A 12,051-nucleotide genomic window follows, 5' to 3' on the forward strand; every position below is an offset into this window, starting at 1 on the left:
CTCACTAGTTCAAATGACATGTGTCAAAATAATTAATAATGTATCTTTTATAAATGGAGATTTAATTTTTTAACCTGCAGAAATAAACCATTTTTCCTTTGGTTGGACTTCTTTTTCAGTGGTACCATTAAAAACGTCCTCTCAAGAAAAGATCCTTTTCAACAAAGATGCAGCCTATTGGTGAAGAAGAGTTCAAGAATTACAGAAGAATATGAAATACTATATTTAGTCTGAGAATAAAAGACAATCACCTTCCATTTTACTTAGATAGATACATATAAAAAATTCTAAACTATTCTCTTCCTGCACATACCTACTACTTCTTTCAATTTTCAAATTCCGTTTGAATGATAAAAATACGAAGAAAAAAGGTTCCATATGGTGTTGGAACAACAGGATGAACCATCCCTCAAATGTGTGCTAACCTTAGGGCAGGCTGTATTACTAGAATTCACTAGTTAATGGCTCAACACCTTGTCTATTATTGCTTGAGTGATGAAACCTCTCTGGTCCTCAGTTTCTTGATCTGTAAAATGGAGATAATAAAAAATACCTATTTCAGAGGGGCCTTGTGAGGTCTGAAACAATTCAGGTCTGTTACTGAATGGTCAATTCTTGCTAGCTCTCACTAAAATTAGCTTTATTATTAGCTATGGAATGCTTTACAATGTGCCAGGGAATCTGCATTGCTGCATTTACTACTTTTAAATCTGCTTCTTTCTTCAGAATAAGCACTTTTGATTATCACAGACCTCATTTAGTTCCATTTAAAAAAAAAAAAAAGAGTAGAATCAAGTGAAAAGTCAACTTCTAAGAAAAGGATATATTTTACATACAAATGGTATTTAATATTTTATTTCCAGCAACAGCTTAGAAAGAGTAAGTTTTACATGGATCCCCTCCACTTCTGGCCCCAGGGATGAGAAGGCACAATTCTCTTCAGACTTTTTTTTTTTTTTAACTTATTTTGTATTGGGGTTAGCCAATTAACTAACAGTATTGTGACAGTTTCAGGAGAACAGTGAAGGGACTCAGCCATACATATACATGTATCCATTCAGAGACTTTCAGCTGTGTTAGGTAATTCCAAGAACACCATTACCCGTTTCATTACACAGGTACTGCTCTAAGGCTGAGGCTTATTCTGACTAGCCATGGGTTAGAATCTGCAATTCCGCTATTTAAAAATAGACCCAGTAGGAATGGCATCATTTGAAGCCCAAGAAATAACTAACAGATGATGGGTTTTAATAGCTTCCTAAAGCCTGAGTGTTTGATCTATTAAACAATCACATTCTTGAATTTACCACTTGTGAGTATGGACTAAAGTATAAATCTTGTGAAATACCTGCTTTTCCTTGACTATTCATCTCCTTTAATGGTGCGGGGAAAAACTAATAAAGTTTTAATTGAGCTATCCCTCTCAGCATTGAAGAGTGGTGGCTAAAATCTATACATAACATCAAAACAATTGCACTATAGAATTGGTCGACAGAAGTGCTTCTACTACATTTAGAAGAAAAGGGTATTAGCTGGCTTTCCAATCTATCAGGGAGAATAGATCAAAACTTTCCTTAGGAACTGTTTCAGTGCACAACAAATATCTAAGGTGGTTTCTTATTGTCACTAATCTAATTCTTAACGCTGTAAATTAAGCCATTCTCCTGTATTGTGCCCTTAAAACTTAAAAAGAGCAAACCAATAATTGGAGAAGTGTAAAAAAAAATCTACAATCTACCTGTTAGCACATCTTCATGCCTTGGTGATTTGATTAGTGATTTGATAAGTATAGATTACAACCCTGGACTTAATACAGAGTGGCCCACTTTTAAAATGACCCATTTATAACAAAGGTCTCTCTGTTGGAACTGCCAGAGAGTTAAAAAAAAAAAAATGCCACCACTATAAAAAACTTTTTTTTAGCCATGCATTGTAGAGCACTGAAATGGTAAACGTGGAGACCTTCATTTCAGCACAGTTCTACTGATTGTGTGACTATAAACAAGTCAAGATTTCCTGATTCTCATAGTCTGTCACTATAGTAAGATGACTGCCTGCTCTCAAACTACCCTAAGAGAAGACCTAAAGAATAAGGGACACAATATAAGTATTATAAAATGCTATAAGCTTCTTGGAGAAAAGGCTCTAAATGTCTTAAGTAAGAAAAATTCATAAATATCTTTTAAGATAGAATATTTGTAATGAAGATTCAGGCTACCACAAACTACAAAATTATTGAATTCTTACGAGTTTCAAATATAACACTCACCACAGGAGAAAGGGGAAAGATAACCTACCCCATTGTCCCATCCATTAGAAGAATCGTGTTGTATATGTGAGAAAAGATGAAGAGAAAGAGAATTGTGCTGAAGAACATTGTCATCCATGATCCATGATCCTCACGAAACATTTTTAACCGGAGCAACTGACCTGCAATATAATTATTACTGGATATCAGTATACATTGCAACTCAAAATACATACAGCATTGTTTTATTTTAATTAATTTCTTTTATCTCACTAATATTCTGAAGTCTTTGCCCCTAGCACTTGTCTTACAGGAGAAACTACTACCTAAGATCCTTATTGCTCTTTTGTAAATAAATGATGAAGTCCATGACAATCTCCACCTCATCATCCTAGAGCAAATACTAGCATGAAAATCTAGTGTACAGAGAGCACTCATTATGCTGGCATGAAAATAAGATTAATTAGAACACTTACCTTATATTTTTTACTTCAGAAATATGTTTTTGGTTCATTTACTGAAACTACTTAAGTAAGGCGAATGGTAAAGATGTTACATAAATTCTTAATTCCCTTTTGTTCCCACAGGCCCATTCCCAGTACTGGTCAGATGATAGGCAAACTTCACTTATGATAAAGTACATGAATATGCGAATGGTAAAAATGAAGTCTCTATCATAAGAGTCAGAAGGCTTATTAGCCTTGCTGCTGCTGCTGCTGCTAAGTCGCTTCAGTCGTGTACGACCCTGTGCGACCCCAAGACAACAGCCTACCAGGCTCCTCCATCCATGGGATTTTCCAGGCAAGAGTACTGGAGTGGGGTGCCATTGCCTTCTCCTTAATAGCCTTACTCGTACCTAAAATATCCATTCCACCTACAGGCTGGTGCACAAGTGTGTGTGGTGTGTGGGGTCTGGTAGCATGTACACGTGTTATGGAGTCAGTGTGGTTCCCAGCAAAACATGATTTCTAACCATGCCTAATATTCACTTACAAAGATAATTACTAAAAATGGAGAGAATGGTCTATTAATCTATGGCAAAGGAGGCAAAACCACACAATGGAGAAAAGACAGTCTCTTCAATAAGTGGTGTCTGGAAAACTGGATAGCTACACATAAAAGAATGAAATCAGAACACTCCCTAACACTGTACACAGAAGTAACTTCAAAATGGATTAAAGATCAATATGTGGAGCTGGAAACCATAAAACTCCTAAAGGAAAGCACAGGCAGAATACTGTTTGACTAAAATTGTAGCAATTTTGGATGTGTCTCTTAAAGTGAAGGAAATAAAAGCAAAAATAAAAAATGGGACCTAATTAAAGTTAAAAGCTTTTGCACAGATAAAAGGTGATGGTGGTGCAGTCACTATGTCCTGTCCGACTCTTGTGACCCCACAGCCTGTTAGGCTCCTATGTCCCTGGGATTTCCCAGGCAAGAATCCTAGAGTGGGTTGCTGTTTCCTTCTTCAGGGGATCTTCCAGACCCAGGGATCGAATCCAGATCTCCTATATTACAGGTAGAATCTTAACTGACTGAGCCAAAGGTAACCACCAACAAAACAAAATGACAACTTGGGAGAAAACATTTGCAAATGATATGACTGACAGTGAGTTAATATCCAAAATACATAAACAGCTCAAACAAGTGGACATCAAAAATTAGTAAATAAATAACCTGATTTAAAAACAGGCAGAACACCTGAATAGATATTTTTCCAAAGAAGACATGCTGATAGCCAACAGACACATGAAAAACTGCTCAGTATCACTTATCATCAGGGAAATGCAAGTCAAAACTAAAATGAGATATCATCTCACATCTATCACAATGGCTATTATTAAAAAGACGACAAATGACAAATGCTGGCAGGGATGTGGAGAAAAGTGAACCCCTTTACACTACTGGTGGGAATGTAAACTGGTACAGCCACTGTGGAAAACAGTATGGAGGTTTCTCAAAAAACTAAAAATGGAACTACCATTTGACTCAGCAATTCCACTCCTGGGTATACAACCAAATGAGCCAAAAAACACTAATTCAAAAACATAATACATGAATCCCAATGTTCATAGTAACATTATTTGCAATTGTTAAGATATGGAAAAAAACCTAAGTGTCCATCAACATATGAATACACACACACACACACACACACACATACACACACACAAAGGAATAAGGCCATAATGAAGAATGAAATTTTGCCATTTGCAAAAACATGGATGAACTTGGAGGGTATTACACTAAATAAAAGTTAGACCAAAAGATAAATACTGTATGATATCAGTTATATGTAGAGTCTAAAAAATAAAACAACCTAGTAAACATAATAACAATGAAAAAAGCAGACCCACAGATAAAACAAACTAGTAGTCACCAGTGAGGAGAAGGAAAGGGGAGGGATTAAGAGGTACAAACTATTATGTATAAAATAAGCTACAGGATATACTGTACAACACAGGGAATGTACCCAACATTTTATAACATCCATAAGTGGAGTATAACCTTTAAACATTGTGAAACACTACATTTTATACCTATAATACTCTACATCAACCACACTTCAATAAAAAAAGAAAAAAATGTTAAAATGCAAATACTTCAAGGAGGAAAATGTATTAAGATGAATACTAAAGTAAAAACTACTGGTATCATAAATAGGCCAGATAAATATTTTGATTTATGATAAAGAGAACTGAGAGCACTCATATCCTGAAAGGTAAGGAAGATTAAAAAAACAACAAGATTAAGAAAAAATAAACACAGGCCATCCTGGTTTCTCCTAAGAGGAAGTTTATCCAAATAATGAGAAAGAAGATGATGCACATATAGGAACTATAATTAAAATAGGGTAGGTCTGAAATCTTACAATAAAATTTCTCATGAGAGAAAACATTTCTTTTTGATGATATGTCAAAGCTATGGAGAAAATATGTATATTTCCATCTGGAAAATATCTCTCTAGGGACAGACAGTAGCTCTCACATAAGCTTCTGAGCATAGGAAGAAACCATCTTTTAAGATTTAACTAATTTTCCCTCATCCCTTTCTGTTATTAAAATAGCACTTTAGATTTCATTTGGAAACCATTCCAGGCAAGAGTGCTGGAATGGGGTGCCATTGCCTTCTCTGAACAGAAACATTACCCCAGCTAAAACTTTAAATGGAGCAAATATGGGAGATTTGGTTACCTCATCTGGTTTCTTGGCCTGTACAAGAAAAGCAAAGGACAAATCTGAAAGTCAGAGGGAAAGTGAATTACAACTGAGAGAAGAATGTGGAAAATGTTCTACTGAAGCAAAGGATACTGATGCTGCAAATTACAGCATTATACAACTTGTGATAATTGAATCAATAATTATAGAAATTGAGGGAATTGCAAGTCTCCACACAACACCTTGTCGGGAATATTATAAATAGATATTAAACAGAGAATGCTTGAGAGTGAAAAATCCACGCCATAATTATCTTAAAGCAAACTGCAAAGAATATCATTCATTCTTTGAACAGATATTGAATGTGTGTTTTTTACATGCCAGCTGTGGATCAAGGTGCTAGAGGTACAGCTGTGAGCAAGGCAGGAAGATGTTCAAAGTCAACCGTCATTTGAGTAGTTAATGAAAATCTTATTTTAGACTGATGGACTCAGTGTTCCCTTTGCTGCAAGTCCTTCAGCCTTGATCTATTTATTTAATTCAGCGGTTGATATGTTGAAGAACTGCTAAGACCAGAAATTAGAGTTCTTTGAAATTAAAATGTGAATTTCTTTCTTAACATATGCATATGTCAAAAATTTCACTAATGGATATACTTTAAAAGTCAAATAATAATGCCGGTGACTCAAGAGTGCTTTGCAAATAAAATACAGTGGGTTAACTGTACATGACGACTGAAATAATAAAGAGTTAGTAAAATGAGAGATGTGCCAGGATCATTTATGCTGTCATTGCCGAACTCATTGCCTGGCACTAATTTCAGTCATTAGAGCCATTATAATGAAATGGCAGGTTAACACGACTTGCAATTCACTCGAAACACACAATAAAAGAACTTCAATATATGAAGGCCAGATCCAGAGTGACCCAAATGTTGAGTCAAATCATACTAAATAAAAAAATTTCCCATAAGCTACTTCAAGGTTAACTCATTGAGTGACCATCCTAATGCTAGAAATATGTATACACAGACTGTCATCAGCTGACTCCCCATCAATTTGATCAAACCAGGAACCTCAGAGTTACCTAAGGATGTCACATGGAAGTGAACTATCTCCACCCTGTGGTGTGACCACTCACACATTTGTTTTCCCTGGGACAGCAGTGGCTTGTGACTGTTGTCCTGGCATAATTATTAAGAGTGTCCCCTTCCTTTCTGTATTGGTTTGGATAATAAGTTATATGCCACCTTTCTTACAGGTAAAAGAATTGAGAATTTTTTAACACTCTTCTTTAGAGGAGATTCAGGGAGATACCTGAGTGAAAACAGTCAACTGAAATAAAAGACATCACTACGAGGGATATATCACTGACAAAGTGATAAATGACTTTTATTTTAATCCTATGTATATTTGTAAATCTTAGTGTATATTTATGTTACTAATAAAATGTGTCTTGGACTGTATGGGCCATCACCTTTGATATGGTCAAGGTAATTGGAAAACAAATCTTAAAACTATCAGCAGCATTAAAGTGGTACACAAGCCCATGCATTAGAAGAGAGGGTTGGCGGGCACAGTGATTGTTACAAATGTTGGTGCACAGTACTGAAATAGTCTAGAATCTCAGAATCTTTCCTGGAGATACAGTAGGTTTAGAACCACTAAGATTCATAAGATTCTAACAAGGATAATGACCTAAAAGCTAATTTTAAAATAGATGATGGCTCACACGAATTGTGGAAGATGGAAGTAGATAGGTGTAAGAGAATTTAGGGAGAAACTACTTTGTTTCTTGGCTTTTTTTGCTGCTGTGTTCTCATCAGCAAAAGAATAAAAAGGAACATTTGCTCTTTACCTCACAGCCAGACTTTGATGCTAAGTTCTGGGTCCCTTTTCTTTAGAAGTAGTTTTCAGCAGGAGACCTTGAACAAAGAAATAAACTAAACAACCTCAGAGGAGAAGGACTAGAAGCATGTGTGCTTCCGGTTAAGAGATGGGGGTACTCCTGGGAAGTTGTTGAAGCAAGGTTGAGTGGAGGGCTTCTAGATTCAGAGAGGATACAAAGATTCTGGTCTCCAAGGTGGCAAGCCTCACTTAGGTTTGAGTCCATGGATGCTGGTGAAGGCCAAAGTATCAAGGGTCATGGCCTTGGAATTCAAGTAAAGATACTGAGCTGGCCTCAGGGGAAGAGCAACCAGTAGAGCAGTCACCCACTTTCATCAGGAACACAGCAACCTGGGTAGGATTCCAGCAGTCTGTTGGTGGAGGTCATCAAGAGGGCATGACATCTGGCTGACCCAGGAACAGAACCGGGGCAATGAGAGGTTCCTCATCCCCATTCCTGGACTTGGGATATATGCTGCCCACTGGTTCCCCGTGCTTGTATGCTAAGTCGCTTCAGTTGTGTCCAACTCTTTGCGACCTCACAGACTGTAACCTGTCAGGCTCCTCTGTCCTTCGGATTCTCCAGGCAGGAATATCAGAGTGTGTTGCCATTTCCTCCTCCAAAGGGTCTTCTCAACCCAGGGATCGAACCTGCATCTCCTTCGGCTCCTGCACTGCAAGCAGACTCTTTACTGTTGAGCCATGGAGGAAGCCCACACTGTTCCCCTAACGGGAACCATTTCCAAGAACACAGTCTTAAGAGAGAAATGTGTTTTTGAGACCATCAGGATGGACTATGTGACTGAACCCATTGAAGACCTCTGATTCTGGTGTGTAGATGCAGAGATCTTCTGTCTTGCAACCACTCAAGACAAGCCTCACACATAAGTTCCTTTGCTTGCTAAGCCTACCAGTCTGAAGAAGTCTGCTTCATGCTTTGGTTTGTTCCTTCCCTCCTTGTACAGGGCCAGTTTCAGATTTCACCAGGAAGTTCCTGAGGTTGTAAACCTATACTCTTTTAGATGGCATCATTGTGCCAAAGACCATCACCCAAGCAGCAATAGTAGAGGGGAAGCTCAGGTTAATGCAGACTCAAGGATTTATTTCCAGCACCCAATAAGCCTTGGGACTGCTTTGAATTTTAGAGATAAAAAAGATGCTCTGAAAATTACCAATTCTGTACTCTCTGTTCACCTAAGTAGGAAGTCTGAGCAAGACACTTAATTTAGAGGAGAAAATGTGGCATTACGCATACTACCCTGACCAGGAAATATGAAAGGAGGCACTTTCCACAAGAAGATGCCAACCTGAAGCTAACACTACTATTCATTAAGTCTTCTGCTCCAAAATCTCCTATATACAATGTGTCGATTACATACATAATGTCTATGTGCAACTACTTAATGTATACACATATACATAAATATAATTTGCAGTTATTTAAAGGAATGTATTTAATTTGCTGCAGTCAAAATTCAGTCAAAGTCAGCACAGCAGGCATTCTACATAACAGCACGAATATTTTATGTTGCCAGTAACAAAAACAATGGTTCCAAACCCTTGCTTTTTATCACTCAGAATACTTGGGCTTCTGATATACTCCAAAAATGGTGTTACAAAACATATGTTAAATAGACATCATTGTAAAATTTAAATAAATAAAACAGAAAACTAGTATCAGCTTAAATGATAATAAGTTGATCTCGCGGTTTTTCTCGACTTGTGGTGGGAAGCTTAGGGTTTCTCTCAAGTTGTGACGGGGACCTCAGGGACCCGCTCGTGTTGCCTCCGAGAAGTGGGGTCTCTTCTCGCGTTGCGAGGGGCACGTCGGGATTCCTCTCGAGATGCTGCAGGCGAATAGGGCCATGTCTCGAGTTCAGTCGGGAAACTCAGTGTACCTCTCCGGCGGTGACAGGGATCTCGGGCTTTTTATCAAGGTTCAACGAGGGAGTCAGGCCTCGTCTGGTGTCGAGGCATGGAACTCTGCATTCCTCGCGAGTTGTCCAAAGGGCAGGGCTCCGGTCGAGTTCAGGAGGGAAATTTGGGCTTTTTCTAGAGGATCAGCACGGGAGACAGGCCTCCCATCCTGTTGTGTGGGGATACTTTGGCTTCCATTGGAGCCGGTGAAGGGGAATCAGGACTTATCTCGAGCTGAGGGGGCACTCGGTGTCCTTTTTCCTTGAAGCAGGATCGGTGGGGTTCCACTCGAGATTCAACAGGTGAGACAGGCTTCCTCTTGTGGTGTGAGGGGAAGTTGGGATTCCTCTTGAGTTGAAGCAGGAAATGGGCCCTCATCTGCAGATGAGATGGGAAACACGGTGCTCTTGTTTTGTGTGCCCCCTAGATTTATTTTATATTTGCCCAATAAAACCCCAGCTCTGACTCAGAGCTACAATTTGCTTTCTCCAATTTCAGTAAACTTATGTGGGAAAAGCTACACAAATGGGTTGATGCACTACTACAGAATCAAGATCTCCAACTTCTGCTGTTACCACAGCACTGCACATTAATACATCCATTTTAAATTACACCTCAAAGCTCCTACTAAGCCTCTTTCAGAATGTGGCCTTAGTCTCAACCTCAAGAAAATATCACTACCACTAAATATGACTTCCTTCAACTTTCTTCCCACTCATGTACATCCGTCCACTTATCCACTTTCTCTGCTATTCCTACTATATTCTTTTGTATTTTTCTGTGCTCTTCCTGCAAAAACATCACATGTACTTTTAAAACCATAGGCTCCCCTGTTTTGGTGCCTTGCTTCAGCAACCATCTTTTCTCTCCTTCTTGTGTCCAATCTCTCTCTCTGGGTTCTCTTCCCTCTGCCTCTTAAGCTTCTTAAGTCCATCCTAAAAAACAGTGTTTTCTTGACCTCATGTCCTTAAACTACCATCCATTCAATTTCCCTTCTCATCCAGACTTCTAGAGAGTAATCTTCATCAGTCCCCCTCATGAGGGGGACATACAATGCAAGCACTATTGAAATTGTTCTGGCAAATGTTAATGGTCCCCACTATTGCCAAATATAGAAGAAATACACTGGCCTTTAATTTGCAGGCTGCGTCTGACACAGCAGTTATCCATTCTGTCCTTGCTGATACTCTACTTCTTTGGTTTCCCAAACACCAAACATTCCTTGTGCTCTTTCTACTTTCTTGTTTATTCTCATCAATTTGTGGGGCATCTCTTCCACCTGTCACATAAACAACAATGTTCCCCATGGTCTGTCCTCAGTCTTTCCCTTTGTCATATCCCTATAGAGTCTCATCCACTCTGTGGGTTTACTATCCAGTATCTCCAGCATAGACTTTTCCTCCTGAGCTTCAGACTGGAAAAACAATCTACCCGCTGTATTCCTGGATGTTCTACTGTCAATTCAAACTCAGTATACAAGAAAGAATCCAGGATGCCGTGGTGGGCCAGTGGCTAAGAATCTGCCTGCCAATGCAGGGGACATGGTTTCAATCCCCAGTCTGGAAAGATTTCACATGCCATGGGGCAACTGAACCCGTGCACCACACTCCTGAGCCCCCATGCCCAAATATGGAGCCCGTTCACCACCACCACTGAAGCTCACTCATCTCGAGCCTGTGCTCTGCAATACGAGAAGCCACTGAGACTGGAAAGCTTGTGCACCACAAGGAAGAGTAGCCCCCGCCTGCTTCAACTAGAGAGAGTCTGAGCACAGCAAGAAAGACCCAGCACGGACACAAAATAAATAAGTTAATTTAAAAATAAAAGAATTCAAAATTTCCACCTCTTGTCCCAACAACACAATTTACCTATGACTCCAGTCTGATCTTTCCCATCCCTAAATCCACCCCTACTTCTGACTTCATCATCTTATCATTTTCAAAATGACAAGGTTAGATTCATTCTCGATTTTTGATTCCTGCACACCTTCCATTTCAATCAACAGTCTTATTATTTTATAAGCTTCAATGCATGCTCTTCTCCCATAATTTGTTGCAGTGGGACTGTGGCAAAAATCTGACTGATCTTCCTTACTCCAGCCTCTTTTCCCATCTCAATCCATCCACAATAGAGCTAACTAAAATATAACTATGGTCATACTACCCCTTCACTTTAAATCTTTCAGTGATCACTCCTCACCTAAAGAATAAAATTCCAGTTCCTTACCCTGGTATAGAAGGCACTGCTTGACTTGACCCAGGCTCATCTCTCCTCTCTCACCAGCTTTCCCTCTAGTTCCATCAACACTAAACAGACATCAGTTCCCTACGTTCATGCTGAACGCCCTGCTTGGGGTACTCTTCTTCCTCCATCACTTGACTAACACCTATGTTTCCCGTGGGCCCTAAAATTAAGGTCAGACATGATCTCCTCTAGGAAATCTCCTTCACTGTCAAACATTTCATATACTATTCTGGAGTAATAGCCAGAAGAGCTTACAGGATTGATTCTCACAGGAGGTAATAATGCTCCTCCAGTGAAGACAAGGCGATATGGGCCCAAGTCAAGCGCGGGGTAAAGGGGTGGGTTACATGGCTTTTATCTCGAGGACTGTTTTGTTAATGAGAGATAAGTTCAAACTCTGCTAACTCAAAAGTCTTTAGGTTAAAAAAAGGAATCACTCTTACTCGTTAAGAGAAAAAGTATTACTTATTATATTTTATCTATCATTGCATGCCTCTCTAATATATAAAATGAACCCAAGGTAACACACTGATAAGATTCTTTAACATTAATATTTAACATTTTAAATATTAGCATACTTGACAATTAATATGTTCTA

General features: G+C 38.9%; 1 protein-coding gene across 14 annotated transcripts in view; it reads right to left on the reverse strand.

Moving 5' to 3' along the window:
* The window catches only part of TMEM117 (transmembrane protein 117), a 675,006-nt gene that overhangs the window by 554,404 nt on the left and 108,551 nt on the right, over positions 1–12,051 (reverse strand). For 12 of the 14 annotated variants that reach the window (XM_086399828.1, XM_086399818.1, XM_086399822.1 and 9 more), the window contains one exon: positions 2,298–2,430. The exons of 1 other annotated variant lie outside the window; for it this stretch is intronic. In XM_086399828.1, the coding sequence (XP_086255954.1) occupies positions 2,298–2,430 (133 nt within the window). Of the gene's footprint in view, positions 1–2,269; positions 2,431–12,051 lie in introns of all 14 variants that reach the window. One more of the 14 variants, XM_086399824.1, reaches the window with a different exon arrangement.

The sequence above is a fragment of the Bos grunniens genome, chromosome 5 (genome assembly GCF_055505025.1).
Source record: "Bos grunniens cultivar Pamir isolate PY7600 chromosome 5, Bosgru_T2T1.0, whole genome shotgun sequence".
NCBI lineage: Eukaryota > Metazoa > Chordata > Mammalia > Artiodactyla > Bovidae > Bos > Bos grunniens.